The sequence below is a fragment of the Callorhinus ursinus genome, unplaced genomic scaffold (assembly GCF_003265705.2).
Source record: "Callorhinus ursinus isolate GAN/ISIS: 27379988/994484 unplaced genomic scaffold, GSC_fseal_2.0 scaffold29, whole genome shotgun sequence".
Taxonomy (NCBI): domain Eukaryota; kingdom Metazoa; phylum Chordata; class Mammalia; order Carnivora; family Otariidae; genus Callorhinus; species Callorhinus ursinus.
In genome coordinates, this window is record NW_027397091.1 from 16,815,696 (window position 1) to 16,835,852 (window position 20,157).

At 42.3% G+C, this 20,157-nt stretch overlaps 1 protein-coding gene across 7 annotated transcripts in view; it reads left to right on the forward strand.

Annotated features, from left to right (window-relative positions):
- Window positions 1–20,157, forward strand: part of CFAP61 (cilia and flagella associated protein 61) — a 301,246-nt gene that overhangs the window by 15,735 nt on the left and 265,354 nt on the right. For all 7 annotated transcript variants that reach the window (XM_073878452.1, XM_025876823.2, XM_073878453.1 and 4 more), the window contains 5 exons: window positions 704–854; window positions 4,411–4,487; window positions 5,322–5,389; window positions 5,624–5,750; window positions 19,850–19,982. In XM_073878452.1, the coding sequence (XP_073734553.1) occupies window positions 704–854; window positions 4,411–4,487; window positions 5,322–5,389; window positions 5,624–5,750; window positions 19,850–19,982 (556 nt within the window). The remainder of the gene's footprint in view (window positions 1–703; window positions 855–4,410; window positions 4,488–5,321; window positions 5,390–5,623; window positions 5,751–19,849; window positions 19,983–20,157) is intronic.

The following is a 20,157-nucleotide window of genomic DNA, read 5'->3' on the forward strand; positions in this document are numbered from 1 at the left end:
AGCTGAGAGAGGTGGGGCTCAACTCTCAGTTTCACTGCTTTGCATAGGTGACCAACTCATCCCAGCTTGCTCAGGACCTGTAGCCCTAGTGGTCCCATATCCTGGGGACCTTCTCAGTCTCAGGTAAACAGGGACAGTTGGCCACTCTAACTTTACATGTTTAGGCCAACACAGTGGAATTGACAACACGGGAAGTATAGGGAAAATGACAGTCAATTTCCCCAGCCAATCTCCAAGGGAAGCGTATTGGACACTTCATGTAAATGTAACACCTTTCTAACGAAATGTAATTTTCATTTTTTTTAAAGATTATTTATTTATTCGACAGAGAGTGAAAGCAGGAACACAAGCAGGGGGAGTGGGAGAGGGAGAAGCAGGTTTCCCACTGAGCAGGGAGCCCGATGTGGGGCTTGATCCCAGGACCCCGGGATCATGACCTGAGCTGAAGGCAGATGCTTAACTGACTGAGCCACCCAGGCACCCCCGAAATGTAATTTTCAATAAAAATTTAGTTGATAGCCCGAGATGTCCTGAAAGATGTGCTCTCAAAGTTGCTGTCACATTTTTCCCACCTCTTCCAAAGGTTTCATACCTTATACAGTGGTTGCTAGGCTTCAGTAGCGGAAGGAGGGGGAGAAAATACACCTCATCATCTCCCTTTTGGTAATCTTAGTCATGTGTGTGGTTTTAATCATTTCTGCAGGGAAAAGGCAAACCTTGCTGTTACCCTCTGCAATGACAAGGAGGCGATCATGGCCCAGGCTACCTTCGTGGACTATCCCAACTGGAATGTGTCCAATCAGGACAACTGGGTGTCTGTGTTCCGGGAGCTTGACAGTGAAATTCCATGCACAGTAAGCAATTACACACAGTTCTTATTAGAACAGCCTTAATTTTGAAGGGAAACCCTGTGTTTGCACATATGTCTTTCCAGTTTTGAGACTGAACAGTTCCAAACTCACAATAGAAAGTGACATCATGACAGAAACAAAGTTAGCTAGCAGGGAAGAACGGTGAGTCTAAGAGCAAGAGGCCAGAGAGGAGGCAGAAAGGAAGGTAATAGCCAGATCAGTCAGCTGGTGGCAAGGCCTTGGTCACCTCTATTGGTGAGGACTAGGAGGGAGCAGGGAATCAGCAGGAGCATCAGATGTGTGCTTCTCAGGTCTTCACACTGTGTCCCCAGCATCAGTGCCCAAAGTCTTTTTTTTATTGAAGTATAGTTGACACACAATGTTACATTAGTTTCAGGTGTACAACAGTGTTTGGACAGCTCTATATGTTATGCTATGCTCACCACAAGTGTAGCTACCACCTGTCACTATACAATGCAATACCATTGACTCTGTTCCCTATGCTGTACCTTTCATCCCCGTGACTTATTCAGTCCATAAATGGAACTGTACCTCCCACTCCCTTTCACTCATTTTGCCTATCCCCCTTCCCTTTTAGCAACCACCAGTTTGTTCTCTGTATTTATGGGTCTGTTTCTGGCTTTTTTTGTTTGTTTGTTCATTTGTGTTTTAGATTCTACATATGAGTGAAATCATTTGGTATTAGTCTTTCTCTGCCTGACTTATTTCACTTAGCATAATACCTTCTAGGTCCATCTATCTTGTCACAAATGGCAAGATCTCATTTTTTATGTCCGAGTAATATTCCATTGTATGTGTATATATGTGTGTGGGTGTATGTATGTATGTGTATCACATCTTCTTTATCCATCCATCAGTGGACACTTGGGCTCAGTGTCTGAAGTCTTTGATATGTTGGGAGGGCACCTGCCTTTACACCTTTGCTCCCATAACAGTGATAATAGAGCCTCAGATCCCCGTTGCACTCTGTAATTTTTGAGGTGCCCTTGTGGACTCTGGCTCATTTGATGTCTTCATCAAATGTGGGCACATTACAACTTGTTGGCAACCTGACTTGGTAGCTGGTGCTGAGTCTGAGCTTTCTCTGCCCTCAGCCTGTCAGAGCCAGGCCTGCATATGGCCGCAGTTCTGTGGAGAGCTAGAGGCCATGACTGTGGGTAGCATGCTTGCCTGTCAGTGGAATTCAAGAGTGTGTCCCCAGAGCCCTAGGGAATGCCAACTGCGTGAATGAGTGAGTTCACCTCCCCATATACACGTGTATGTGCACACACATACATGCCCACGTGCACCCCAACACATCATCTAGCACTTATTCAGCTAAATAATGTCTTCCCTGTGTCCTTTGCTTCTCCTTTTCCTCACTACTCTATACACCCAGTTACATTTTCAGAAAAATTATCTCAAACTTGGAAATAGGCCAAAAAGATGCTTTCAGTCCAATGCTTGTATGTCTGATTGATTTTCTATTGACCAGGCTATTGTACAGTTCTACAGGAACATTGATTAACTTTGTAGATTTTTGTCCATTCGAGATGTAAATAATTTCTGTCTGGTGGAAGAGATCACCTCAGAATTTATGGTTTATGCCTTGTAGGACATTAACTATTTTGTATCTAGCCTAACAATCTTATTCTAACATTCCCTCATTAAAATACCTGAAGTAGCCAGCTCCTCAAGTGCAGCAAATTGTTTTTATCATCCCACCAATCGCCTCTTTAATTGATGGGTTGAATAAATCTCTGACGTGTGCTTATTTGATGTTTGTATTAGGGTCATGACTTTACCTTATCAAACATCATAAATTAACACCCTTATTCATAAATGCATTCCCCTTTTGTTCCTTTGCTTGTTCTCTTAAGATTGTTTCTCTTTGAACTACTTTTAAACTCCTTCGGCAGTATAGAGCTCAGCTGTCCAGTATGGTGGCCATCAGCTATACATAGCTATTGAGTACTTGACATGTGCTAGTCTGAATTACGATGTGCTGTAAGTGTAAAATATACACTGAATTTCAGATATTTAGTAGGAAAAAAGAGTGTAAAATATCTCACAATTTTTATTTTACTTGTCAAAATGATATTTAAGTATGTTAGGTTAAATAAAATATATTGAAAATTAATTTTATGTGTTTATCTTTATTCTTTTTTTTTATGTCTACTAGAAAATTACATATCCTGCTTGTATTTGTGGTTCAAGTTATTTTGTTATTGGACAGCATTGGCATAAAGCCCTAAGGCTTAATGTATTACTTGTGCCAGGGGTATTTGCAACTGAAGTAATGCTTTTTATCTTAAAGCTAAAGAATAAACCTTGAATTGTAATATTTTTGATGGAAGAGAGAATTTGGAAGATAAATCAGCCAAATAATAATCTGTGTACTCCTAAGACTAGTCCTGTTGAGAATGTACAGCAGATGTTAAGTAAGGTGGTTATGGGATCAGCAGGTAACCCATGGGAAGTGCTCACAGTGGTGTTGTGGCTGTTGCTGTCTGGACTGTAGGGTTTGTATTGTTTGCCTTTTGGGAGCTTTCAAGCTCCTGAACCAAACTCATGATTCTTTTCTTGCCATTTTATGTCTGATAAACACCCCTCTGAGTATTTCTAAGGCATGCACTATCCAACAGGAGGGGAGACCAAGGCACACGGATGTGCAGGTGGTAACCCAAGGCTGTCTATAAAATTGCTCAGAAGACAAGAAACACAGAAAGCACTCCTCTTGTCCTGATTTCTGGGTACAAGCACCACCCTCACCGGTTAACCACCTCACATTTGCATTATCTCTGGAATTTGAAAATTTGCCCATAAACACTGGGGTACCGAGTTAGGCAGACCAACGTGTGGATGTATGAAATAACTGCTCATTTTTGAGACCACTTAAAATGTCTTCAGAAGTTAAGAGACAAAGCTCTTTAAAAATTGGAAAGATTTAACCTAAAGTCCTGTTCCAATCTTGCTACTTTGAGTTTCCAGCTCTCAGGTTTTCTGGCTCCCAGGAGTAATATTCGATTCTGACTCTGGGAATGTTGAACAAAACAAGCTATTGGATTCATAACGTGGCATCTGCCTTCCATCCTTCAAATTCATAAGAGAATCTTTCTCTTGTGTCACTTGAATAGAGCAGCAGCTGCTGACTCAAGAGCCCCGGGGAATGGGTGATTGTCTTTCACTTGGCATAGACACCCCCGAGGACAAGACTACTGAGTTAATAATCGATTTCACTCCCCTGCAGGCACTTCCCTGCCCCTAGCCCCATTCGTGAGGGCAGGAAGAAGGGCTGGATGCACTGGACTCATTTACAATCCCTGTTTCCTTGAATAATGCTAAGCTCGGAGGACAGAAGGCAGCAAATGGAGTCAGTAAGATAGCTCGAATGCTGCCTGGGTGTCTCATCACTACAGACATGAAATATCACCCCCCAAACCGGGCAGTTCTGAGCCTATGGCCACCCCCCCAAATCCTCCCCCCCCATTTCCCACGCTGCTCTGACATGGCCCGAATGCTGCCTCAGCCTTTAATCATGTTCTGCTTTCTTGTGCAGCCTCTGAACACGTTGTTCCTGCACCTCTTTGTGGCGGTGGATGAGTATTCTGTTGGTTGCTGCAGAGAGATTATTCGGTGAGTAGCTGGGGTCTTGCAGACCGCGATGTCAGGGGGCTGGCCAGCAGCACCATAGACAAGACATGTTAATGCCAAAATGACACGAAAGAGACTATGTGCCTAGTTTGAAAATATTTTCAAAGGACATGAAATTCTTTGAGGTGTTTAATTTGCTTGTAACTTAGGGCTGTATTAAAGCCTCTATGCTGAACAGCAGAGATATTTCTGAAAGAAAACAATCTATTTCTTTGAGTCAACACATCTTTCACTACCATCATTGAGGCAAACAGGTAGTGCAGTCGTTTAAAAAAAATGGATTTGGGGAGGAAGAGTAAAGCATCATAAGTTTGAATGTTTCTAAAAATAGTTTTCCTCAATCATAATTATCTTTAGAAATGTTTATTAACCTGACAGACTGCAGAAGCATCCTGAATAATCTGGAGTGTCGAAATTTGATCAGTCAGGCTACCAGGTGATGGTGCTGTGTCTCTGACAGCCTGCACAGACATTTGGGGGTGGTGGCCTCAGCTTTCAAGTCACTTTGTAATGTCACACCAGACCATCCAGATGCCAGGTCAAAGGTTAATGTCAGCAGAAATCTGGTGTGCCAGATTTCTTCTCTCTACCTCCATGGAACAGACAGAAAAGAGGCCGGTTGGAATTTAAGGAAATGTAGAGAAGGAAAAGGAATTGCCTTGAAAATGTTCTTGCCTTTGCAGGCAGGGAGCAGAGGAGTCCAGGTGGATTTATGAACATCTGATGTTTTTAGTGAAGGCATGTGTCTCACACAGTGCTAGCTAATGGGATTTCTTTGCTATTAACACCTGTCCCGCCCTCTCTTCCCCTTGCCAGGACCGTGTTTAAGGCAGTGCCAGAACTGCACTTCATATTCCTCATAGTGCCATCCTACATGAGCCTAGGTAAGCTCTACGCAACCACCTCCTGTCCCCAGTCACCGACATAGGAAACTCACACTTAAAATGGCACTTTGGGGAATGGGAATAAGAATGGTCTCCAGGTCCTAAATGTATCATGTGCCTATTTGATCATAACAATTAAAATACAACTTAGAACGGAAGTTACGTTTTGTTACGAAGTGTGAAAGTTATTCCTTGGTAAAAATGAGGCCACATTTCTTTGTCTCCGTGATTTAGGCTCGACTCTCATAACTGTGTTTGAGCAAGTGGGGAACATTCCAAGTCTGACGTATGATGAGGACTTTGCCGTGCATATATGTCACAGGCACAACCATTACCCCCAGCTGCACATCCGCAATGCCAGGTAAGGCTGGAGCAGTGCCTTTTCTGACCTCAGGTTTACCCGGACACTTACCTTACAAAGAGCTGCTAAATTGCCAGTTCTTACTGTGAGTGTTTATAGCTTGGATTAAATTATTTTTTAATGCCCGTAAGTAACTTTATTTGGAGATGTTTTCAGTTCCCCTTGCTGACATAATTTACAGGACTAAATATCTGATGAGACTCATGTGGTGCTATGTGGCCAACAAAGTTGTACATTTACTATTTAATTGGGTTTCTGAAAACATGCAATCCTTGGCCCCACAGTGGGTGAAATAACTTTCAAATAAATGTAAAAATAAATCCGCCTGTTTAGTTTTCCCAGTAAAGCCCACCTATTTTCTGACATTGACCCTAAAGAGGAGTTTTGGAAGTTGAAGGTCTTTACCGTCACTGGGCCCAATGACATGACCCAAAGTTCAGCAGCCTTAAGAAGATGGCTCTGGCAGATTCTCTTTTCCAAAAATGGCTGCAACACCATCTTACATCCTGCAAGCTATCCTAGAAGGGGATCTTAGGAGACTATTGTGCTGGAGAGGCCACATGTTGGCCCTGGGGTCGACAGCCCCAGCATGGCTCCCACTGACAGTCAGCATAGACTACCAGCCATGTGAATGAGCCATTGTGGACGTCCAGCCAAGGAGAGCCCCATATGTCTGGAGCCCAGCTGACATGTGACTGCAGCCACAGGAGAGACCCCAAGCAAGGACTAACCCAACTGAGTCTTCCCAGATTTCTGACTTACAAAGTTGTGAGCAAAATAAAAGGGATTTTTGGAATAAAAGTGCATATGAAATCATTTTACAAGGGTCGTTGCACGGTTTTATCAGTGAAGAATAAATTGTGTCTTCTTGGGTCAACTGTTGTCATGAATGCTGTATTTCTTTAGAAAGTATTAAATTTAAATTTTTTAAAAAGTGAGAGCCTACTATTTACCAGTCCTGTAGTATTATGGCATAATTGTTAAGAATATGCAATAACGAGGGACCCCTGAGTGGCTCAGTTAAGCATCTGCCTTCGGCTCAGGTCATGATCCCAGGGTCCTAGAATCGAGTCCTGCATCAGGCTCCCTGCTCTGCGGGGAGCCTGCTTCTCCTTCTGCCTGCCACTCCCCCTGTTTCTGCACACTCTCTCTGACAAATAAGTAAATAAAAATCTTAAAAAAAAAAAGAATTTGCAATAACGGCACAAGATCTAGATTCTGATCTTGATTCAACTACTCACCTGATGGGTTAACTTAAAAAAGAAACTTGGCCTCTTCAGGCCTTAGTTTTATTCCTGTCAGTGGGTATCAGGGCATTGTCTACTGCATGGGATCGTTGCAATGATTGGATAAGCTGATGGATGTACTAAGTAGTTCGTACAGGTACTTAGCACACTTCCCGTCACATGTCAGTGCCCAAGGAAATGAAATATTATTAATATTAAGTTAAATAGGAGTGCCTGGGTGGCTCAGTTGATTAGGTGTCTGTCTTCAGCTCAGGTCATGATCCCAGGGTCCTGGGATCAAGCCCCACATCAGGCTCCCTGCTCAGCGGGGAGTCTCCTTCTCCCTCTCCCCGCCCCCTGCTCATGCTCACTCTCACAATCTCTCTCTCTCAAATAAATAAATAAATAAAACCTTTAAAAAATATTAAGTTAAATAGGGAAGACAGACCCAGCTACAATAAACTATAATGCTGGGTGGCTTAGAAAAGGAAAGGACAGAGAAAGAGGAAGACAGCTTCATACAGAACCTCTGTGCCCACCCCCATCCCCAAATCTAAATATCCATCAACAAGTAAATGTTTACATTTACAAACTGTGGTGCATCCATGCAGTGGATACTTCTCAGCAATGAAATGCAATGAACTTCTTATAGATACAGGAGGGCCGATCAATCTCAGTTCATGCTGAGTGAAAGGCAGACATAGAAACAAAGACCATATACTACTGACTCCTCTTGTGTGATGTGCAAATGGCCAATCGATACAGATTGGGAGCAGATGAGTGGTTGCCTCTGGTGGAGGGAAGACTACAACTGGGAGGAACACGCTGGAATTCTGGGGCAATGGCAATGCTCTGTGTATTGATTAGGGGACATGCAGTTGCCAAAACTCACCCAACTTAATACCTGTGCATTTTACTATATGTTACTATGTCTCAATTTTAAAAATAATTTAAAATAAGGCTTCACAGAGAAGGTAGCCTCTGAATCCGGTCAGAAAGGATGAGCCAGAGTTGAGTCAGAGGGACAGACTCGGCAAAGCTGTGGAGGCAGGAAAGCACCTGGAATATCTATTAGCAGGCAGTAGGCAAGCGTGGCTGCTTTCACGGTGTGGAGAGGAAGAATTATAATGAGAAGGCTTTATCCTGGAGCCAGCAGCGAGCACTGATGAAGAAAGGCATGATATGGGCTGGGTGTGAAACATAACTGACTTTTGTGTGGTTAGTGGCTTATAAGGGAGGCGCACAGAACAGTCTGGCCCAGAAATGATCCTAGCTGGAATTCAGGCACTGACAAGTCAAAGAGATCCAGTTGGGGGTGGGGGGTGCATGGATGCAAGGAAATGTTTAAGGGGGAAAGTGCAGTTTGGTTGCCAGCTAGATGGAGAAGTTGAAGGATGAGAACGAGTTAATGGTGACTCGGGTTTTTAAGTATGGGGGTGGGGATGGTGGGTTCATGAGCTGAGAGTAGAAATAATAGGGTTAGATGGATAGGTGGGATGTGGGAACACAGGAGGTCATGAAAATAAAGGAGATTGTCCAGTTGAGGAGGAGATTTTAAAGTGAAAAAGCAGAGGCCTAGGGCGGAATTTTGAAAGGTGAAAATGAGCTGTTAATGATAAGGAAGCAAACTAGAAGAGAGGGAGAGGAGTCTTATGGAAGTCAGACTCATAAGTCTGGCAAATGATGCAGGGAAATCAAATAATTGGAGTCTAAAGAAGAGGCCTTTGGACTTAGAAATTTAAAAAGATGCAGAGGAGTTGAATAAAATTGAAGTTCTAGCCAAACTGACCAAGGAAAAAGAGAAGACAGATTACTAATATCAGAAATGAAAGAGGTGATACCACTATAGATCTTACAGACGTAAAAGGATAAGGGCTCTGTAAATTCAACAATTTAGATGAAATGGGCCAATTCCTTGAAAAACACAATCTGCCAAAACTCATTTAAGAAAAAAATGATAATAACTTGGAGAATTCTGTATCTATTAAGGAAAAGTTGAGTGAAATTTGGGTGAGAGGCAGGGTGGCTGCCTGCCTCTCCCCCAGTCTCCAGCCCTGACCCTGCCTCATCCTGATTTGCTTCTCTTCTTTTTCTCTTGTCCTCATGGCTCTGAACTCTCTCTTCCCAGGACCTGGACCCCAACTTTCTCTCAAGCTCATCCCTTTGGCTCTTCTGTGCCAACAGTGGGCACTTAGTCACCAGTGCCCTACCTCCAGCCCCTTGGTTTGGGGTCTGGTCTTGTCTCTCCTTGAAGGGCAGAGTTGGGTTTTGGAAATCACATTGCAGTGAGCTGAATAAATGAGAGGTAATGAAGTGAAGGCAAGGGGATATCCACTGCTCTTTAGAGAAGTTTGGTAATGAAGGAGCAAAGACCAGAGCAAAGAAGCAAAGAGAAGAAGACGGATGATGAACGTTATGCAAACAATGTAAAGTGATTTCATTTTTACTATCCACGTAGAGCATTTACTTTGCATTCTAAGATCCAGACAGCTTGTGTCTAAAAAAAAGATTATCAAGATTACCAATATTTTACAATAATATTGTAATATTGATACAAATTATCCACCTAATTTAGGACAAGAGAGAAGAAAATTCCTTGTAGAAAACCATTTTTTTTACATTTCTTTTTATTCATAGCCAAATACATTATAATTCTCTTTATAAAACCCCTTTGGTCAGGATACAAATGCTAATTCAAGCCAAATGCATTCTGAAGAAAAGGAATTCTGTGAGTGAAATATATTTTTTAAATAACATTTTTAATTGATTCTCTCACACCTTTCAAATCTTCCTTCCTGATTTATGAAGTTTCTCTTGTTAGTATCAGCACAGGAAAATAGGTCCTCCTGCCCTTCAGGAAATTACAGTCTTTAAAGGAGTTTTATTGTAAAACTATTCACAAGTAGGCAGTTTCTTTATTATGTTAGGAGAAATTTACATAAATTGCTTAGGATCTTGTAAGTAGTCTAATAATTGGCTGAACTTTTGTCTTCATTTAAAAATTTCTCATTTTATTCTGCCATTTGCTAATTAGCTTGGAGGATGGGTTCATTTAATAAAATGAATTCTATTTTCAAATTAGAACAATTTTTAAAGTAAAATTACTCATTGAATTCTTCTATGTGAGTATATAACTACACACACATGTGCAAGTATATGTGTATTCTCTTTGTCTCTCTTTTTGTCTGTATATAGTAATGATCATATGTTCTGTTAATTGTATTTTTCATTTAATATAACAGTTCATCATCCTTCTAGATCAGTTTTATTCTTTTTAATGGCTGCATGGTATTTCAACATGTGGCTCTAATATTCATTTAATTATGCCTTATTTATGGAAATTTGTCCTCATTTTCTTCCTATAACAAGTAGTACTATGGCCTTGTAATGTGTATCTTCAGGTACTCATGCTATTTTTTTTTTCTGTAATATATGTACAAGAAGTAGAATTTCTAGGTAAGAGTACATTAAATACTAAGATTTAAAAATAGATGCTACCAAGTTATTTAACCAAAATATAACAATTTATATTCTAACCAACGGAGTCTAGTTTCCTTACATTTCACCAATGCTGGATGTTTTCAGTTATTAAAACTGTTTCCAATCTGTTAGGTCAAGCCAATATCTTGTTATTTTAAATTGCATTTATCTAAATATTTTGTGGGTTTGAGTGCTGTTTTAGGGGCTTTGTCTGAAATAAAATAGTTGCATTTAAAATAATTTCCGGGCGCCTGGGTGGCTCAGTTGGTTAAGCGACTGCCTTCGGCTCAGGTCATGATCCTGGAGTCCTGGGATCGAGTCCCACATCGGGCTCCCTGCTCAGCAGGGAGTCTGCTTCTCCCTTTGACCCTCTTCCCTCTCGTGCTCTCTATCTCTCATTCTCTCTCTCTCAAATAAATAAAATCTTAAAAAATAATTTCCAATTTAGAAATTATCTGGATGGATGATTAAATGTATGTATACATAGTAGATGATTTTAGGGGGGAGGGTAGATAAGAACAGCAGGTGAGGGGGGCACAGTATTTTCTTGACTTTTTTTTTTCTTACTTACTATGTCACCAGTCTATTTTAAGAGGATATAAGTCAGGAACAGTCAAATGGGAGAGATGCACAGGGCGAAGTGTGGGGAAAGGGAGCAGAGCTTCCATGCCCTCTCCAGGTGGGCTACTCTCTCTCAATCTCCATGCACTCACCAACCCGGAAGCTCCTTATTTTCTTTAAGTATGTAGACGGTATACCAAATTTGGATCTTGGCAATTGTCATTTTCTTGAGGAATTTTAAAGCTCAAGTACTTCCAGCATAGATATTTGGCAAGACGTTATTGTATTATTATCTATTATTGTAATAGATAATCCTATAGACTTAGATAATTCTATATAATCTATTATTGTAATAGAAAATGATATCTAAATCTAATACTGAAACTGACATGTACAGAGGCAGCGTATCTAAAAATGACGTCTTTCTTTCACTTTTTAGTAAGGCGACATCTTTGCTAATCTACTCGCTGATGCCCCACTTGCTATTCAGGATGTGGGTTGCTCAAGAAAGGGTGTAGACTGTGCCCAGGCCAGTGCTGGCTCCTAGTAAGCATGTGGTAAACTGATGGTTTTGAGTTAGTTTCTCTTCCCAGGCCTGCCTTCCTTTCCTCCTTTGCCCTTGAAAACTTTATAAAGTTATGGACTACAACCTTCAAGGGGACAAGGATGTCCTGGCCTGAACTAAATCTTCCCAATTCCTGACCTTGAGGTCTTGCTCCTTCAGTCTCTGATGGCGACACATCCTGCTTGCTCAGCCTACAGAAAATCTGCAAGTAGCAAGCCACAAGAGGAATATGGTCCTGTTGGCAAAGAGATGACAGTGGGTACTTTGTAAGGAGGTAGGGGCATTTATAAAAAGACAATTTAGCATACAGTAGTGAATTCATGAGGGAATGGTGACATTATGACAATTGATGGTTTTGCTTGTTGGAAGGTAGAGAAGTATGACACATTTTAAGAAGCCTTCTGTCCAAAGTTTTGATACTAGCAGGTGTAGAATTTCAGGTAGGCAGAAAATGCACTTATGTAGATCATTTCCCTTCCTTAAGGATGCAGGAAAAAAGATTTTTCACAAGGTCAGATGAGCATGGCTGTGCATCCTCTTAGGCTGCTGCTTTTCTCTTATTTCCCCCACATTGATTTTTTGACATCTGTCTCATCAATAGTTACTTGCACTGATAATTAACAGTGAAGAACACAGTTCTTAAAACACTAGACCAGACAAGGGTTTGAGGATGTAATTATCCTTCCCCTGTTTACCTAGCAACAAGTTCAGAACCAGGGAATTAACACTGTAATACCCAGTCCCAGTTCTTTGATTTACCCATGTGGAAAATTGTGCTGTAATCTGCCCCTCCACTTAGACACTAATTATTAAAGTTACTGTTCTGTATTTTGTGTAATATTTGAAATAAAGCATAGCTGCTTCTGGACACACCTTTATAATCTATAGTGGACTTGATTAGTACTCAGTGGTGGGTTTGAGATGTTCTCAGGCTGAAAAACTGTTGGAATAGTCTTTCTTGGGGAAAACCTACCCTTTTCAAGTCTTTTGGGGGTGTGGGGGAGGACTTGCCAGGGAAGGATTATGTGCTGTCAGTCAGTGTTGTAAAATGACTAAAATAGAGTACTGCTTTTCTGCTGATAATAAAGGTTAACCAGATTGTGTCAACATTATTGCTATGTAAAATAGGTGAAAGACAATTTAGGGCTTTAAAACATAAGACTGGTAGTTTTTAAACATGAACTTTTCACCTTTTAAAGCAATTACTTTTATTAAGCATTTGACATCCTCATGCTTTTCTGAAATTCACTTAAGTTGGACTTCTGAGCGATTTCATAGGAATGAACGTTCTGAGGCTTAAGTTATGAGAATCCTAAAGCATTCAAAAAGAAGGGATAGCGCAGTTAGGAGCTTCACTGTTGCTCTTCTTGGGTCTTGGTAAGTGACCCAGCCAATAAAATCTGGTTAACAATCCAGCTGGAGTGTCGGCATGCCAAGATAGACTTCTGGATCAGATCCTGGTGGTATAAACGGCAGGGGCCTCTTACTGGCCTTGCACATGCTTTGAAGTCATTTAGGGCTTAAAATCCTCCTCATTTTAAAAATCATGACATTTTCCAAGGAGTAGAACCTTAACGGTTCCAAAATCCATCTTCAAGTTCTAAAATGGAATATGTGGTTGAGGAATGATGGATTTGATTTTCCTAAAGAAGACCACTAGAGGTCACAAGAGATCTTGGAAAGAAAAAGGTGCTTTGTTTTCCGCTTCTGAAGAAAAAAACTGACTTTAGGTTCTCCTACCTCAAGTAGAAACAGTGTTTGTGGTAAAAGGTTGGTTTAATCCAAATACACTGCTTTCTTTAGGACTACCACTAAATTAGATTCTCTGTGAGTTTTTTTCCTTCATTCACTGTTTTCTTATAGCACAGGCACACACTCACTCTCGGACTTGAAGAAATACACTATTTAGGGCATTTCAAGTAACATCAGAATCACTTTTTCAACAGTACATGTTTAAGTCTAGCTAATGAAATGCAAATCCTCTCTGGATGTGGAAAATACCGTCAGACAGGAGAGGAGAGGCCAGGCCAATATTCTGAATGCAAAGGTGGCTAGTCCCTGCTGCTGCTGTTGTTCCAGTCCTTAAGTGTGAACTTTCCATCTGTGAATTCGCAATGCTTTCTTTGCTGGCAAGGAAACAATGCGCATCTCCCACCCTGGAGGGAAGCTAGCCTGTGGATTTTCCTCTAGGATTGTAATTATACAGAAGAGTGGTCAGGATGCTGAAGCTTTGAAGCAATCTGAGGGTCTCCCTTGTCACCAAGAGACCATGCCAGTCCCTTGGGAAAGTTCTGTGGGTGCCAGGCATCATGATGTTCTTGAAAGCCCAGCTAACTGACATAGTGGAAATGAGGAGAGTGCGTCCTCCCAGGAAGCCAGGGAGAGCCATCCCATTCCTGTCATCCTCTACCTTGCCTGCCCCTGGGTTTGAGGACACCCACACCCCAAGTGATGTGTCCTTGAGAAGCTATTGATTTCCTCATGCTTTTGATTCTACTCCCATTTTCATCTGATACATTTGTCAGAGTCTGATAGACATTTAGGTACCTGAGCAATCAATCAGTCTTTATGGGATGGACCTCTTGTCTCCTCCAAACAAAGTGAAATAAAATATTCTGTAACTGATTACATTAACAAGCACATCATTGCCTCCTCCAAGCCACTTCCCGAATGGAAGAATGTTGCTTTTCACCCAGAAAATGGCATTGTTCCCATTATATTTATGTTGATGAATTATAGCCTGACATAGGCATAAGCCCTGAAATACTGTGGGTCACAGAGGTGCTGGGCACATGGCTGTACTGTGCCGAATGGATTCACATTGAGTTGCCACTCTCCTGTCCCAGAGGCAGGCAGTGCTCATCAACTCGAAGTGCTCGTTTTGAAACATTTTACTGGATGAATTGTTTTTCATAGCTGGGGTAGTTTGTTTCTGTGGGGCTGGATTTTGTCATATGCCATTTGAGACACTGCAAGGCTGATGTCATACTTTATCATTAGCACTGAGGCTGATGCAAGATCATAAATTATCGATTACCCCAAGGAATGCATTTGGCAGAACAAGTTCCACTGTATCCATTTTGGGGAAGAGCTGAAGGGAGAGACTCCTTAGAAGGCCACAATTTGGATATGTTCTTCTTATTTTTCCTGGAAGAATTAGTAGTGAGGTCTGATTATGGATAACTTTGTTAGTAGGCTGCAGAGGGCTCGTGATTAGGTACACGGCCTTGGGCCTCTCTGAGCCTTTATTTCGGATTTTTATATCCATGGAGTATTATTTTGGTATCCATCCTACGTAGATAAAAGTCCATGGTACACAGTTGATTTTGGAGTTTTCTATAAGATAGGTGTCTCAATTCACTAAAAAAGGACTAGGATATTGAATTATCTTCCCGTTATTTACAACAGTTATCTCTATTAATATCAATGTGGAGTTTTGTTTTTGGCAAAGTGTTTGAAGTGGATTTCTTGGCTATTCTCTTTTAGAATCTTTTTTGTTTTTTCAAACAAGTATCATTCAGGACTCTTTATGGAGAAAAGCTCCCCTCTGTTAACAGAGCCCTTTTGGCAGGTTAAGTGGGGAAGTGGTTTCTGGAATGCAGTGGGTATTCTAGGTTCTTTGAGCAGAGGTCCTGAGTGCCGGGGGTGGGGGTGGGGTGGGGGGGTGGGATGCAGCAGGGGAATGTGAAATATCCCCAGAGCAAGTGCTGCCGAGGGCTTACTGCCTACAGAGAGTCCCTTGTATCACTGCATTGTACCCTCCCTGCTGTCCTTGACCCTGCCTGTTTAGTAGACGAGAAACCAAGGCTTAGCACTGAAGTGCCTAGGCAGGTTTCTCAGTCAGTACAGGGCTGTGGGCTCCCCTCAGGCCACACGTCCCTCACCTGGAAAACGGGCTTAGCAATGGCACCCCTCAGTGCTGCCAGTGCATGTGGGCTACCCATATATCCTGGGGATGGGAAGGGCCCTGCCCACATTGGCTGTCACCGTTTCTCCTGTGCTACGGCCTGCAGGGTATGCAGATGTCAAAGGTCAACAAAGCCAGACTGGTTAAAGTGGTAAGGACAGATTTTAATTGGTAATAACTATTACAATGGGGAAAAGCGTGCAGTGTCAACTGAACTCAACTTTGGTTTGTACAGAGGTGACTGGGCCTTTTAGAGAGAAAATGAGGGAATTGGGAGGGGGCAAGGAGAGCCTCAGTAGAGTCAGGGACATGAAAAACTACAAGAAGTGGGAAGTGTGGTTGTTTCTTGTGAAACCTGAGTTTGCTAGCTGGAGCTTATTGAAGTTAGGCTCCTGCCCTCCCAAAGAGACTGGGAGACAAGGGCCCCACCTCAGGTGTTGGCTGGAACAAGTAGGCCATTCTTTTGGCAGCCTTGCTTTCTCAGGAAGGCACTACGAGGGGGGCTGGGGTCAGCCTCAGGTTGTGGTCTTGAGCTCAGAGAAATTATGTGGGTGTTTGTTCAAGTCTTTATAGACCAAGGTTGAAGTCTAGTCGAGAAGAAGGTTCAGAGTGTCTTGGTTAAGCTTTGTTACAGAGAAGCACAGGACTCCATCTCTGTCCCCAAAGAGAATATTCCTTGGTTGGGAACATGCTCTGCTTTGACATTAACACAAAAGTGGACAATAGATATCCAGCTTTGACCCTGTCATTAGGTTCCTGGGAAAGGAGCCTGGGAAGATGAACCACTGGAGGGTATTGGGGGGGAAAGTGAGCCTTGAAGGATGCCGGAATTCGGATAACTGAGGGAGTCACAGTGCTAGATTAGGGACAGAGGCAGAAGGAGGGAAGATGGTGAGGTCCCCTTCTAGGGACAATGAGTAGATCAACTTGTGTTATTGTGCTGATAATGATGGAAAGAGGCTTTAAAAATGAGACTAAGAGCACTGGGTTCATCCCAGAAACAGGGGTTGCTAGCAAAAGTTTTTGAGTAAGGGAACGAGGTGAAGAAAGCAGAGTTTTAAACAGATCAGTGATAGTGGACAGAATGGGAAAGTTTATACCTACAGCGGTCAGTGGGCAACGGGCGCAATGATTCAGCGTCTGTAGTGATAACCTCTTCCATTCCATGAGTTGATTATAAATGTTCTTCAGTTCTTATTGACCCTTCCTACCTAAGTAGTAGTAATATTAATAACAGCACGCCACACATTATCATCTCACCATTTAATTTACTGTCTTTATGACAGATGAGAAAACTCTGGCACAGGGAGGTTAAGTGATTTGTCCAAGGTCACAGTTTTTAAACCCAGACTGAGCCCTGCGAGCCTTCAATGCATTTATGGTGGAGCTTTGGTACGCCCAGCCACAGGTGACCACTGGTAGCTCTCACAGTGATTGTGCACACGCAAACATAGATGGGTAGGTAGTCAAAGACTACTTTAAAAAATTAGTGTGGGCTTGAAATAACTTGTGAAATGGCTATGGTGTCACATACAGTCCCATCCATCCTAAAGACTGTTTCTGGCTCCATGTTTTAAGTGTATTTATTTAGTCATTATTTTAATAATTCTGGTATAATGAACACATAGTGTTATATTAGTTTCAGCTGTACAATATAGTGATTCAGCAGTTCTATACATTACTCAGTTCTGGCTCCACCTTTTAGACCCATCACTAGAGAATCCCTCTGATGCTCTGGCATGTGGGACGAGACTGTTGGTTGGTTATGACATCATTGCCAGGTTGATAGTATAGTATAACAAGCAAATATCCTGGTTTCCTGGATAAGGACCCTCTGCTGTTTCTCCTTCCAGAGAGTGTTGATAAGAGATGAAGAATAAGGTTCAACCTGAGGAGTTATGTTTAAGCCCCCCTGGTCGTCATCTTCTCTTTGTTTCTTCCTTCTTCTACATGCTCTGTTGGCTAGCTTTCCCCTACATCTGAGGTTTTATATAGCAGAGATCTAGTTTTTCAAATATGTATTTCTTCCATCAAGATGGTGCTTCCATCAAGATGGTGCTTCCATCAAGATGCTTATTACTGATGAAAAACCAACATCATTCCAACAGATGAGGCTCTGTCACCAGAGGTAAAGGTTTCATCATGGGTACAGGGTAGAGATTTTCATCCAGAGTGCATGCAGTTGTCCACTTCAAAGCATTTAGATGTGGAGAGTAGAGCTGTGGCAGGAACGGGGGCATCTGACCCAGGAGTTGTGGCAGAGCTGGGTGGATGAGCCCATGGTGTTGACCTCTGGCCCTTGAGCCAAAGTCTCCTCTCAACTGTTTTGCTTGTGCTCATGCTTCTTGCTACCCATTTTCAAAAAGAATATCAAAGTAATTTTTTGAAGTGAATTTTTGAAGTGCATTGTTGGCTTAGTGTAGTATGTGACGGCAGGGTCTAAGCTGACCTGAGTTCATAACATGCTCTGCTGCCAACTATTGCTGTCATCTCAGGTGGAGCGTTTCATCCCCATGAGCCTTGCTCTCCTCCTTCTACAGAGTGAAGATGGCAATGCCTACCTCCTGGGGTTGCTATGAGAAGTATAGCAATAAATATAATCTGGATAAAGCCCTGAGCTTTATATACATATGAATCACTCAGATGAACCTACTATTAATGTCAAAGAGAACATATTAGAAGATCAAATAGGGGGGTGCCTGGGTGGCTCAGAGGGTTAAGCGTCTGCCTTCCACTCAGGTCATGATATCCAGGTCCTGGGCTCGGGCCCCACATTGTGCTTCCAGCTCAACGGGGAGTCTGCTTCTCCCTCTCCCTCTGCCTCCCCCCCTGCTTGTGCTCTCTCTGTCTCTCTCTCTCAAATGAATAAATAAAATCTTAAAAAACAAAGAAGACCAAATAGGATGATGAAGATGGCATAGTAATAAAGGGAAGAAGAGATAAAAGTTAGTAGCCAAATCAGATATATTATAGGGAAACAAACAAAAGGGTAGAACATTTTAATAAGAGTAAGTATAAGACCATCCTAGACAGGTAAAATAGATATAATATAACCAAGAGTATACTAAATATAAATATAACCAAGAATATATTAAAAAGAAGAAAAGACTGTTAATGGAGTCCAAGGGCCAGCATCACCGTGCTACCATAAACCTGGTTCTTGGTTCTCCCTCTCCTCCCACACTGGTTGTCAAGGTCACTATATAGAGTCCTGACAATGGAAATTTGAGGTGAATGTCTCCAAGACAGTGAGCAGAGCTTCATTATTTTTAAACCAGCATTTCCCCCTTTATGGGAAATGTGGAGATGTCTCAAGGAATATAAGGTAGGCTTCTGGTCCAAGATGGCGATGTAGGAAGACCCTGAACTCACCTCCTCCATGGACACACCAGATCAATTGCTATTTCAGAGCAATTCCTCCTGAAGAAGAACGGAGGACTGACTGAACAGCTTCTGAACATCACAACAAATGATAGAGGGACCACAGAGAGAACAGCAAGAGAGACAGAGACACAGGAATGAAGGGAGCCGTGAACTTCAGTGGGCAGAAAGAGTACCAGGGACCATGAGCAGACTCGTCTGCCCACAGAAAAAAAGCCTCAGTTTAAAAGGGCAACTAGAATATAAAGGAACCAGCCCCAGAATGCTGCCAAATGGCAGAGGAGCTGCTGGAACTTTCTCTGAGTCAGAAGGGCCAGTGAGCACCATGGTTTCTGTTCTCTATTCACCTTGATAGGAATAAAGGGTACCATGGGCCAGTGTTGGGTAAATGCATAAACAAGGTTAAATATTCTTTATGCTAGTACTTCTCAGTCTTTAATATGTAAAACCGTGTCACTCTAGAAGGCACCTATACTAGGAAATTGTCTTTAGACAGTGGAATTCTTTTTGGAGGAGGAAGGGGATGCTGAGGACAATGTCATAGAAGTAGGGTTCCTTGAAACACTTGGGAAGTACTGTCCCCAGCTTTTTGTCCTGTCTCATGACAAACGCTACCCTACATTCCATATCCAAATATGCTGAATGTGTTCCCTTTGCCTGGAATTTTCTACCCCCAGGTCTCTTGACATAGCTCTCTGCCCTTCTCTTCATTCAGGTCCCAGCTCAGATGTCCTTCCTCAGAGAGGTCTTCCCTGACCACTTGACCCTGTCACTCTCCATCCCAGAGCACTTACAACTATTTGAAATGTTTGAAGTAATGTATTTATAATATTGTCATTCTGTTTCTCCTTATTTGAATGCAAGTTCATGTCATGAGCCTATTGCTGTGTCCCCGACATTTAGAACAGGCTCTGGCACATAGTAGGTGCTCCACTGAAGGAATGAACACCGAAGTTAATGAAGCCTTTGCATTAAACAGGGTAGAAGATCATGATGATCTCATGCCGATATTTATGCGCTATGACACACTTCTGAAGGAAACTTATGGCGAGTACTTCCTGGCTGAACTAATAGAGGCCCAAGACGAAGAGAATCATGCTGTCGTGTGTGAGGTTGGTGATTAATCCGCCTGGGGATGCGCTTAGTGAGAGGAATGAAAGAAATAAGCGATATTGCTCCTGGTTTTTGCCCAGCTCCCCAAGAGCTGCTATCCCCTCCCTGCTTCCTGAGGTCCTTCCAGGTGGTATGCCAGGCCCACTTCAGAGCGGTGACATCACCCTCCTTCCC